General features: G+C 40.2%; 1 protein-coding gene across 1 annotated transcript in view; it reads left to right on the forward strand.

Moving 5' to 3' along the window:
- The window catches only part of fgfrl1a (fibroblast growth factor receptor like 1a), a 38,149-nt gene extending 33,351 nt beyond the window's left edge, over window positions 1-4,798 (forward strand). Inside the window, exons 4-7 of the mRNA XM_030766133.1 lie at window positions 1,058-1,135; window positions 2,436-2,720; window positions 3,542-3,895; window positions 4,096-4,798. Coding sequence (XP_030621993.1) covers window positions 1,058-1,135; window positions 2,436-2,720; window positions 3,542-3,895; window positions 4,096-4,538 — 1,160 coding nt within the window. The 3' untranslated portion in view covers window positions 4,539-4,798. The remainder of the gene's footprint in view (window positions 1-1,057; window positions 1,136-2,435; window positions 2,721-3,541; window positions 3,896-4,095) is intronic.
- Window positions 4,799-13,078: the final 8,280 nt, after the last annotated feature.

Below are 13,078 nucleotides of genomic sequence, written 5' to 3' on the forward strand. Positions count from 1 at the left end.
TTTTGGCCCAGACAAGGACCTTTATGAATGATACATAAATGATAAATGATGTTGCAAAGTTCCTAGTCCAAGGTCAGAATCCATTGTTAGCATTCCAATGATAATTCAGTCATAAATGTACAAAAAAATAAGTACAAAGTAACTTCACCTCTGAAGCAAAGTTAAAGGTATTTGGGGGGTGTCCTTAATGAAGCTGTTAGCCTGCTGCATGGTGAGCTATTTTCTCTGCTAGGGCTCAAGCCTGATCTGTTTGGAGTGTTAAACTGCGTACACTTTCGGATCAAACCACCCCTGCCGACAGCTTCAAAGAGCTGACAGCTCTGGAAATGACAGTCATGTGGTGAATGGATGAGCAGAGCAAAGAGGATGTAACCGGAGCGGAAGGCCCTAAGTCGCCACTCGCAATTTTCACTCTCATCCCTCCTGACTCGTCTCTCCTTGTATGTGCCCCTAGGAATTCAGACTGTGCACTTACATGAAATAGCTGAAATTGGTTTCTTTCAAAGGAGTCCATAGACCATCCTCTCTATCCAAGTCTGTAGTACAAGTAAACAGATGAGTTATTGGCAGTTCAGATCTTCATTGTATCTGTGTAACTTGGAGTACTTTTGTGTTAGCCATTTTTTATGATGGATTGTGTAAATAATGATTGTTATCTTTCATACTGTTATGTCTTCTGAGTATATGTTGTACTTGGTTGACTGCATCATGCTGAAATTTTTCTAAATAAATATTTTAAAAATCTCTCAGTCGGAAAGCAGCAACTTTATATTTGCTCCTTTGAGAGTGTTAAAGCCTCTCAGAAAATCTACATCTTGAACATTTTTGCTAACACGGAGTGTTACAGTTCTGTTTGGCACCAGTTATAGTCATAAATCTGTCTCTGCTAGCTCCAGATTGTGGAATCAGTTACTGTAGAGTTCATAGCTACTGTCTGTATATGTTTACATTTTATTCCTTTAGTGTTTTTTTCTAGTACCAATCCAGTTTTTGTAATTAACATGGTGTTATATATTTGTTTTTTATTTTAGTAAACACTCTCTCTCTCTCTCTCCAGATGATTCCAGCTCAGGGAGAAACAGTGGAGGAACAACCGGAGACACAGAGTACTCCACTGACCTTTCTGGAAAACTAGGTAAGGATCCCTAATGTTCTGTAATGCTGTATCCATTAGGTGTTTATGTTTATAATTGGTGTTCAGGAACTGATTGCTACATTTTAGACATCTGTCAAGAAAATTGGAATTGGAAAAACCAGTGATTCACAAAGTATGCGCTCAGTTCGTGAGTGACTCAGTCAGTCAGGCTTTCATGTCAATCCAAACATCCATTTGGAAAGTGGGGGTATACGTGTTTTAGTGGTTGAACCTCCTGGGATCTGGGTAGGTTTTGGAAGTCCACAGTTGTCTTGGTTCACACTTTTGAACTGGTTCCTCTGCCAGCCCTTCTCCCTGTGTGCTAGTTCTGCACCCCCAGCAGTGTTTGCTTTGGTAATTGCATTTGACAAGCCAAAGAGCAGGCTATTTACTTTAAGTGTGATGGGGGAAGTTTTCCATCTCAGCTGATGGCTTCCCTGCTTGATTTGATATTGGGCCTCTACTGTCAGTGCCCAGGAACCACTGTTGAATTCTGGAGTGATCAAAGGGTGTCTGCTCTGCTTATTTCTGCACTATGAAGTGCGATAGAGGGGATACTTTGCAGTCATTTCTTGTGGGTTGAAGACAGGCGCTATGAGAGGAGGCAGAGTTCACTATTGCATTTTTTCTTCTGTTGAGTTTGCTCAGACTCCACTGTGAGCATAAACAGCCTGCCTTGAACAGTGAAGTAGAGCTTCTGAAAGCCTGTGTTTGCTTTGTCAAACTGCCCTTGTGTGGTGCTTTGCTCAATAAAACTGCCTCCACAAGAGCTCCATGTCAGCCCTTTCTTGATTATTTTTATTGTAACAACATCGGTATTGTGAAAAAAATACATCAGCCATTCAGATGTTACTTTTTTTTAAATGTACGGTACAGTTAGAGCTGCTAGGTTCTGTAAATACTGTAAGGTACATTTCTTATCCATTATGCTTTCCAGTAATTATGCAGTGCAACTGTGAAGAAATTGTAGTCATAACAGCTGTTGTGACTACTGGCACACTGTAGATGTTGTCCTGTCAGCCCAAGGCCAAAAGTATGACTGATGATAGTTTAGCGTTATACTGTCCATTATTATGATATTCTAGATGACGTCTATGTTGAGATTTAGAGAATCCCTTGGTATTCGATCTTGCCAATCCAGGAAAAATAAAATCATCAGTAATCCCTTCAACAAAAACAACAAGAACATAAATGAGTAGACTAGTTGAAATAACGTTACTTGCTGTTTGTGAATATTCCGGGTTTAAATTGTTGTGCCTTTGACCAAAGGAAAAAAAAAAAAAAACGTTTTTTCTTCTAGTGCGTCCTCGGTTCACGCAGCCTGCCAAGATGAGGAAGCGCGTGATAGCTCGACCAGTGGGCAGCTCAGTGCGGCTCAAGTGCACGGCCAGTGGAAACCCAAGGCCTGACATCGTTTGGCTGAAAGACAGCCGGCCCCTAGCACCAGAGGAGGTGGGCGAAGGAAGGAAGAAGAAGTGGACCCTCAGCCTGAAGAACCTGACTCCTGAGCACAGCGGCAAATACACTTGTCATGTGTCCAACCGTGCCGGGGAGATCAATGCCACGTACAAGGTGGAAGTGATCCGTAAGTCAGTTTATCTCTATTTGTCTTGTATGCAGAGATATGTTCATCTGTTTACAATCCAGGGCTGTCAGTTAAATGAAACCTGACTCATGTGAGGTGATTGAAGTTATTGTCTGCTTTTCATCTGCTCAGATTTCCTGGCCTGAACTTCAAGGTTGTAAAAAAGCCAAAATATTCAAAATATTTATCTGTTAATTTATCAGCGGGGCTCTATTAGTATTAAGATATTGGGCTTGAAGAAAAAGTACAGTAGTTTTTAATTTAAAGTAGGTTTGTGGTAGCTGAAGTGCACGCTGTAAATAAACGTGGATGGGACAGAGCTACCAACGCACTGATAAAATTATGCGGCACCAAATAGTAGATTTTCGATTGGGTTAACCAGAGGAGCCTTGTAATTGTTTAGAGTTGGTGTTGGTCTGGCACTCAGTCAGCACTCAGGATGGTATTTGCAGATCACATGGTGTTAGTATTGAGCGGTTAGATTGGTTTTGCAATGAGTGGTTTGACAGGGGTTACTGTTTGGTGGTAAATTTGGTTGAGAGCTGGAAAGAAAGATTCCATCCATCTCATTTACCATCTGCTCCAGATTATATCCCAGCTGTGTGTGCTGACTTTACAAACACATGTTTCTACAAACCCAGAGGCGGAAGAAGGCGAATTGGATCAATCTTTTGCTTGTGTCAAATGTTGCTTTTGCCTCGCAACTGACTGAAGAAAAGCAAAGAAAAAAAAAAAAAAAAAACAATAAATGCCTTACCAACAAATTGCTCTGTCAGTACAAACGTGAAATAATGTTCCTTTCCTGCTCAATTCCGTGACAGAGCGCACAAATTCCAAGCCCATCCTGACCGGCACTCATCCAGTGAATACCACTGTGGACTACGGTGGGACCACATCCTTCCAGTGTAAGGTGCGTAGTGATGTGAAACCCGTCATTCAGTGGCTGAAGAGAGTGGAACCCGGCGACGAGAACAAATTCAACTCGACCATCGAGGTGGGTGACTATCGCTTTGTGGTGCTACCTACGGGAGAGGTGTGGTCCCGGCCAGATGGCTCTTACCTGAACAAGCTGCTTATCACTCGGGCCAAAGAGGAGGACGCCGGCATGTACATCTGCCTGGGTGCCAACACCATGGGCTACAGCTTCCGCAGTGCCTTCCTTACCGTGCTGCCAGGTTTGTTCTTCTTTCATTTACAGCCTAATTTACACTATTCTGATGCATGCATCATAAAATGGAATTGTGTAGATTCCATTTTGTGACCCTTAAATTAAACCTTGTTTAATATGTATGTATATGTAAACATTAGTCAGCTTGTCTCTGTGTCTTGCGTTTAAATGTTTGTTTTGAGCTAACTGTGTGTCCCCAATATCTAGATCCCAAACCGCACTTCTCTCCAGTCCCTGCCGTTTCTTCACCCGGTCTACTTTGGCCTGTCATCATTGGCTTACCGGCTGTTGTGGTCTTTATCCTGGGCACCGTTCTCCTGTGGTTCTGCCAGTCGGAGAAGCACTGCTCCTCGGGGGCTATCGTCAATGCTCAGGCCCTGCCCAACGGCCACCGCCAGCCCCCCCGGGACCGGGCCCTGCCAGGCGGGGATAAAGACTGCATGGGATCTGCCGCTTATGAGGAGTACCTGGCCCAGCAGCAACAGCAACAACAGCAGCAGCAGCAGCAGCAGCAGCAACAGCAACAGCTTCTGCTCACCCAGGGAGCCCCCAAAGTCTACCCAAAAATCTACACAGACATCCACACACACACACACTCACATGTAGATGGCAAAGTGCACCAGCACCAGCACATTCATTACCAGTGTTAGCCTCCACACTTCCTTTCAGTGGCCACCAAGGTCTCTACAGTCTCCACGTGGTGTCTGCTTTCCCCGGCGATTTCACATACCCCAGTTTCTCCTCACAGTGCCTGCGTCTGAGGTACTTCAACCCAAAAATGACAGTCTTTGAGCCAAAATGGCAACCACTGCATCAGAGAGGCAGTTTTTGAGTTGTTTCTCACAAATGCAACTGTCCTTTGTGAACATAATGGCGGTGTCCTCTGTGAGGTAGAAGGGACATGGACAAACAATAAAGGACAAAAAAAAAAATGTGAAGCAGGAGAAAAACGGAGAGTATGCTTGTGTTTGAAACAAAGAGTGCCTAACATAACAGAGTGAAAACATTTCTCATGTCATGTTTTGGACGGTCCACTAAAGCACACAATGACTGAAATAAGTGAATGTACAGTTTTCTGTGCTTAACACATGTATTTACATGAAAAACAGTCTCATCCTCATAACTATGTGAACACCAGCTTTTTGTGGGTGGGAGGGCATATTTAATATTACATTTAAATGTGGATGAAGCCAAAACATAAGAACTTTCAGCGAAATTCATCCATAATTTTACAAGCTTCATAGATTGATCAACTGGCATAATCATGCAACAAATAATAACCACCAAATAAAAGCCATCATTATTAAACAACGAAATTACAGATTTTGGCTTAACAGCAGTTGCAGAATGCTGGCATGAGGAGTTTCCTGTTCCTTTCTCTATGATGCATTTTCTCTGGTCTGCCCTGCCCTTACTTGGGTTTAACAATCACAGAATTCCTCATTTCACTCAGGTGGCCCTCTCCCCTTTTAATTCCTCTTTCAGTTTCATTGTAAGTTGGATGTCTTTTGTAAAATACTGACCACTATAAGGAAACTGTGTAAAATGCCTTTGACTGCTCACATAATGGCACCCTTATGAGATTTTAGAGAGTGGAGTTTAAGACAGAAATTTGCCTGAAAGTTTAAAAAAAAAAGTGCTGCATTTAGCGTCCAGAAAAACTCATGAAGGCCAAATAGTGCAGTTATTCCGTGTTTACCCCGGTGTAGTTTTTTTTTTTTTTTTTTTTTTTGTCAAAGCTGAAAGGACTGCCAAGTTTAGTAATCCCTGTAGGTATGCACTTAGTCCAGGTATTTGTTGTTGTAAAAATTGAACTGTTCTGGAAATTGAGGACTGTAGTTGGACCCATGGGAAAAGAAACCCAAAAACGAAATCTTATTCAATCCTAGAAATGATAAAAGACAACATGTGTAGTTAATTTATTTTATTAAGCAAGACATATTGTATTGTTTTCATCAGATTGGGCATTATATAGTATGTTGAACCAAAAATGCATAAAGCAAATGATCAGTTAAGTTCTTTTTTTCTTATAGCTGCAGTGTAAGCTATGTAGCATCTATTAACTGTAAAATATTTATAATTGCTGTTTTAAAAGTACAGGAATTTAGAGATTAGTTAACTTTTTACGGACAATCTTGTACAGTCTGGCCTCTTTTTATGTTGAAATCGTTATTCAGAGTTTGTCACATTTAATCACTTTATCATTGCCATTAAAATAATGTCAAATCCTCATTTCCCTTGTGTCATGTGTTGGTGTGTTATAGATGTTCTTGTTTACTTACTGACTTTGTGAGTGGTAGTATGGAAATGTCAGTTAAAATGTGATTTTTATGTTCAAAAAAAAATCTTACTGTTTCTTTAAGCTTACCCTTTCAGTGCTGATCTTTCAAAATACAAAAATTAAAAACACCATAACTTCTAAAAATTTGATCTGTAGAGAAAAGCTCACCTAGAGAAAAATAAATTTAAAAATGCAAAGCTTCTTTGTATTAAAAAAATACAGAATATTATTTTGGCTTTTCCAATATTTATGAGCCAATTTGGCCATCCAAAAATGTTCTTGCTCATGCTAAGAGCCAACATTACAGGCTGATGCCAAAATGATGATATATAGTTCTGTTCAGTGTTCCGCTGCTGACAGACAAGCACAGTCTAGCAGTCCAGGTGGACAGACCTTTTACCAAGCTGACGAGTGATAGCAAATGAGAGATCTAACATTCTTTTTAAAGGTGTGCTAAAAGATGTCTCCTCACAATTCACAATCGCATTACTTGAAAGTGTAAAACCGCCAATAAAGTATCAAATGTGACCTTTTCATCTTGTACAAGAAAAGAAGAAGTCTGCAAGGGAAGGAAATGGCATATGCAGACAAAAGGAAACACTCACAGATAACAGAAAAGATAAATCGCACAGTGTTAGAAATATCTGTCATAACTTTTGTGTTTCGCTCTTGTAGAGTGTAAGTGTTCGTGCACTGACTGGAAAGTGTCCGGTTTGTCTTGATTGTGACACACTGAAACGGAAACTCGGTATGTGCCTCTGAACACCTGGGAATACCTGACTACTTCTTTCAAAGAATACCCCTTCTGTTTGCATTTCTCCTTCTCCTTTCAAACATCCATAATGGTCCACATATCAACAAAGCCGCCATTTGAAAGGCTGAAAAATAAAAACAGCCAGCACCTCCCTTACAGCTCCCTCCTTCTTAAAAAAAAAAAAAAAAGTAGTGGTTTCCTCTGAATGTTTACCTTGCTTACAAAAAGAGAGGGATGCGGAGAAAGAAAGAAAGAAAGAAAGAGAGAGAGAGGGGGGAAAAAATGGATCTGCAAGATGGGACTAAAGCCAAGGCCTTTAAAGTCTTCCACAGAGCCGTGACAAAAGCGGCCTAATCTCGGTGTTGTCTTTCGGGCCTTTCTTTACACATCCTGCCAAGCAGCCTGAGAGGAAAGGGATCTTTCTACAGCCCCGCTGACATCACTCAGGCATGGGCTGGAACTGGGGTCATCAGAGGCATTCACATGCGGGACATCTGTGCGAGTGTGTGAGTAAGAGCACATCAGCACACCAGCCAGCCATTGAACCAACCCATACCTGTCCCCCTCTCCCTCTTCCTAGACCACCCCCAAGGCCACAGTGAAGCCTGCAAATGCAACAAATTCATAATACAGATTCGTATCTCCGAAAGACTTCACTGCAAATCTTGAGGGTTGTTTTTGTAGCAATACAAACAGTCCTACCCTGTGTTCTGACGTACACGTAGACAAGAGCTACGTGAGTGTGTCAGAATGTGTTGATAATCAGCAGGTGTGAGAACATACTGCTCACATTAAGTGTAGCCTTCAGAAAGTATCCTGTCTGTTTAACTCATTTCCTGTGATTACACCAAGGACATCATTAGTCATGGCCACATATGATGTCTTTTTTGTTGCATTATTACAATATGCCTGTTGTTGTGGTTTTACAGTGCCCACTAAAAAAACACAAATTAGTTTTAAGAGTTACCGAAAGAGGAATCAAATTAGACTCTATGTCACTTGTTTTCAACACTATGCTCTTGCAATTTTATAAGTGTATTGCCATATGTTTTTAAGTACCCCCTTGGAGGTTAAATGTGGTGCATGAATGAGTAAACACAACAAAATCTTTCTTAGATAAGTCTCAATAGTAATAAATCTCAATAATAACTAAACATTTTTTTATGATGTGCATGTTGACTGTAAGTTACAGTATTGTTGTAAAATTGATCCATTCCTTTCCAATCACTGCTTTAAGATCCTGTCATTATCCTACCTCTATAACATGTTTGTTGACCTCGCTTTTTTGAACTACATGTTTTCTTTGACAAATCTTTTTTTTCCCCCTAGGGTGAGGCTGGTGGGTGTTTGTACTGATAGCAGATCTGTACCAGTCAACAGCCAAGAGCACAGAGTAGTTATGGACAAAGATTCCACCTAACTGAGAATATTATTTATGGTTGTAATCAAGTAATCAAAAGGAGTCATAAGTTATTTTTCAGTTTTTGGTCTAGGGGTTAGACCATTTATTTAAAACTTGCTATTTTATAATTTACTATGAATAGTGGAATGAAATTTTCTTATCTATACTAGCAAGGATTCTAATTTAAATTTGATTTAAAGTTTGGTTGTAGTCAGATTTTAAAAAATATCTGAAAGACCTATAAAGTGCAGTAAAGTCAAGAATATATCTACCTGTTAAGATTTCTGAGTAAAAGAATGTTGCATACTAAAGGAGCTGTTTACTACAGGAGACCGACAAAATAATATTTCCTCTATCTTGATGGAACTCCGTAAAAAAAAAAAAGGAAAAAAAATAACATAGACCAAAATAAATTAAGATCAATCAGTCAGAATGAGGTGGAATAAGTTATACCTGTTTGATCTGCTTTGGGATAAGTGATTCAAGATGTGAAGGTCAAAACTGTATATTGGTGGAAAGTAAATCAATTTATTACCTTTGGATGGCACAAAGGCCCTCTCTGTTTTAGAAAAAAACTCCCAAAATGTTAAATAATCACAAGCGCAATCTTGGAAATGTGTTTTCTTTTCCTCTCCAAGGTGGCACGACTCATTTGTACACCCTGGGGCCTAACAGAGAGAAAACAAGGTCTGATTTAGATTTTTCTCTCACTGCATGACACAATGACAGCTTGCCTGAGGGCAGAGTTTCACTCCTGTTAGACCCAGCACAGGAAATGAGTGTAAATCCCTCAGAAGCTCTAGAGTTCATGCACATTTCACATGTACAATAGTGTCTGTTCACACCTTAACCTTTTCAAAGATATGGGCATTCAACTACACAGACAAGCTACTGGAATGGTCCTTGTGTTGCTGTGAGCAACAACAGAAACATACTTATGACACCCATGTTACCAGTTTGGGCAAATCAAGACAAGCAAAATGGCCATAATCACTTTTTACTCCTATCCAGCGATTATATCCTATGTTCTCTTTGAAAAGCACAGGATAAGGCAGGGTTCTATTAGAACACGTGTATGGAGGGTGAAAAGGTGAAAAGGACAGATGGACAAACAAACTGAGGGACAGATAGATAGATAGATAGATAGATAGATAGATAGATAGAGATACAGACAGACAGACAGACAGATGGATAGATAGATAGATAGATAGATAGATAGATAGATAGATAGATAGATAGATAGATAGATAGATAGATAGATAGACAAACAAACTGAGGGACAGATAGATAGATAGATAGATAGATAGATAGATAGATAGATAGATAGATAGACAGACAGACAGACAGATACATACATTCATAGATGCACAGAGGTAAAAGCACACATATATATCATGCACAATTAAAATGAAGTTCATATTACAGCCAAATACTTACAGCACTGAAACAACCGCTTAATGATGAAAAATGGTCCATAGTATTAACCAGCACATGAAACTTTATTAATTACTGTCAAGGTTTTGTGACATCAGCTTGTCTGCTGAATCTCGTCCCAGTTTCCTAATTAGTCAGTTGCTTAAAATAATGAATTTGATGATGAGGTGAAGCACTGGGGGCCAGACTGTGTGTGATTAAACTCTGTTATGAAAAGAAAGCTCCGGACTCGGTTTCATTATTTTATGTTTGGCAATGCGGTTTGTCTCCTCCCTTTGACAGGTCAGCTCAAACAGGTCTAAGAGGATCTGAACCAATTATATCTAGTGTACTAAAAAAGTACAAGCTGCCAGGGGTTAGTCACGTTAATCCGTGATTAAACTCTGCAGTATAAAACACTAGTGTAATGCATTTGTTTCCGTGATTCCTATAGGCGGCTCTAGTTTATATTTGTTTAGTCATGCATTGCGTGTGTGTTGTCATTTGAAGTGGCTGCCAAGTGTTTGTTTTCCTATTGCTCTGATGATTTCATCTGATTTGCGGTTACTGTACGACAGTTTCGGGTTTCTTTTTTCTCCAGTTTCGCTTTTTTCTTGTCTGAAGCTTTCACTGTGTCTGATGTGGTCAGTGAAACTGTGCGTATGCATTTCTATTGTCATTACAGTACAGTAAGGGTAACGCCTCAATATCTTACTAATTGGAAATGGAGTACTAATTGGAGTAAACATAAAAAATAAATAATCAAAAAGGTTTATGTTTCAAGGAGATCAGAGTTCAACTCAATCAGCACTTCTTTAAATGAGTGTTCAATACATACCCTAAAAGAAATTCTGGCTTCTGATCCTACTCTGTCTCACTCTGTCTCTGAGAACCATCTCTAATACTTCCTCTATAACATGTCAAATAGGTATGCTGGATAGTTATGCAGCTCTTTGATGTCATGTTGGAACATTTCACTCACAGGAGGTGACTCAGGATTTAGTTGCTGTGTTCATCGCAGCTAAAGATGCTATTAGTGGGGATGTGTTGTTAGGGAATCAGTCACGAGAAACACCCCTTAGTTTTACAGCTAATATGCCCCTTGCTTTCTTTGTGTTGTACCTAACCACTGCTCATACACATAGCAAAATTCTTCTACATCATGTCTTGAAGCACATGTCTTGAGTACCCACTGAATCTGTGCAATACAATTAAGGTATTGTTCAGTTTCCCAACTACTTGAAGAAAATCCCAAAAAGCTCAACATATGTAGCCATATATTCAATTACAGCCATTTGAGACGTTCATCAAGCTGAAGTTGGCTACATGTAACTTTATGTCAGGCTGTGTTTTGATTTGCAGTAGTGCGATAAAACAGTCTCCTGTCACGCCAACATTCAAAAAGGTATTGTGTTTCTGTTAGCTTCCGAAGCATTAAAATTCCAACTTGCTCAGATTTAAGGCATATTGGCTGTCGGAGATTTGCATGGTTTATATCGGCATAGTTTGAGCCTATGAGCTAGAGGCAGGAAAGGTTACTCTACAATGGTCTTTCTTTCTGCATATGGAAGACTAATGATCACCAGGTGTGTGTGTGCGTGCGTGTGTGTGTGTGTGTGTGTGTGTGTGTGCAAGGTGGAAAGAAAGAAGGCGAGAGAGAGAGAGAGAGAGAGAGAGAGAGAGAGAGAGAGGGACAAACTGCGAGAGAATACATGCAGCAGAACTACATCCACTATCACTTTTGTGCTCTTATGCTTATATTCTCAATGAGCTCCCTCTACAGGTTTGTTTGTGAAAACACACATTCACTGTTATGCACTGTGATGCTTTAGTTTTGTTTTTTTTTGTTGTTTTGGGTTTTTTTTTTTAAAGCCGAAAAAATCACATTCTAAAGTATTTCAATGGTAATGGTCAATATTTGATGTCAGGTAAGTTGTTCCAAAAGCTTGGCCTTCCAGTGTACAGACACTTAGAAGGCTGTACCACACACTTCACTGGGATTAGTGATCACTAGGAAACTAGGAAACTAACCCACATTTTAGTGAGTTTCAGATGCATTCCACAGAGGTGAGCAGGCTGGAAATAAAACTCCCCCCCCCCAAAGGTTTTTTTTTTTCTGAGTTGTAGTAATTATGGGATGTGATTATTGTAAACACACACACACACACACACACACAGGAGAGAGAGAGAGAGGGAGAGAGAGAGAGGGAGAGAGAGAGAGGGGTAGAGGTAGAGAGAGAGAGAGAGAGAGAGAGAAAGAGAGAAACACCGCGTCAGAAAAAAACTAACAGTAACCAGATGTGCCATTACCAGGGCTAAACTTTGAGACAGAGAGGTAAGGCAGACATAGCTTTTCAGAGGTAGACAAAGAGGACTTTGTGCTGTGTCGGGATACTGATTTGTACAGAGATCACTTCACACCAGTCATTTCCTCTGGCCTCTTAGCCTGTAGCTTCCAATAAAGTCATAAAAAGTGAAGGTGTTTTAAATATGCGAGAGTATTTCCACTCTCCTATAAGACTAACTTGTGATTGCTGTACTGCGGTAATGACACAATGCAGATTCATTTTCACTGTCAGATGTTCTGATTCTTACTCACTGCTATGAGTAATGAGTCATCTTCCAGGCTCTCTGAGGACTTTTACAGTACTCATAACTATATAACTAGCACCTGGGCCAAGCCCATTAGCCCTCCCCCATCCCTACCTCTACTCTCCTTCCTCCAACACAGCACATGACTACTTCCTGTTACTGGAGCAGCCCATAGTCAAGAAGAACCATCACCTGCCCATGCATTATGTTTATTTCTTTAAACCGTTTGTTTCATTCTCTCTGGCACTTTGGATGTTAAATAGTAACACTCTGCATGCATCTCTAAACATTTAAACATTATCCATTTACAATGAATTGTAAACCAGTAATCAGACTGGAGCAGCTAAGATTACATCCGCAAACTGTACTATGTTACAGCAAATCTGTCCAGTATTAACCATCTGTTGGAATATCACCAACCTCATCTGACCAGACAAACAGAGGATACCCAGTCCATAACTGCCTTTTTGCAGTCCATACCATTCTACTGAAACTAAATTTCCCCCGCAAACCATTCCTCACAGAATCAGTGATCTGTATGTAAATGCTGGTTCCAAAGACATCCTCCAAACCTTTAGGCAGTTCTCACCAGATCAGCCATGTCTTATTTGGGGGGCCCACACTTCCCAGCATGGACTCCAAGTCATATATGTACAACATGTCTCCAGTCGTTCTCCACATCTTCATCTCATTACCATTCATCACATTCAGACAATGAAACTAGTAATCTCCCCAATTATTAATAACT

Source organism: Chanos chanos, chromosome 2, assembly GCF_902362185.1.
Source record: "Chanos chanos chromosome 2, fChaCha1.1, whole genome shotgun sequence".
Taxonomy (NCBI): Eukaryota; Metazoa; Chordata; class Actinopteri; order Gonorynchiformes; family Chanidae; genus Chanos; species Chanos chanos.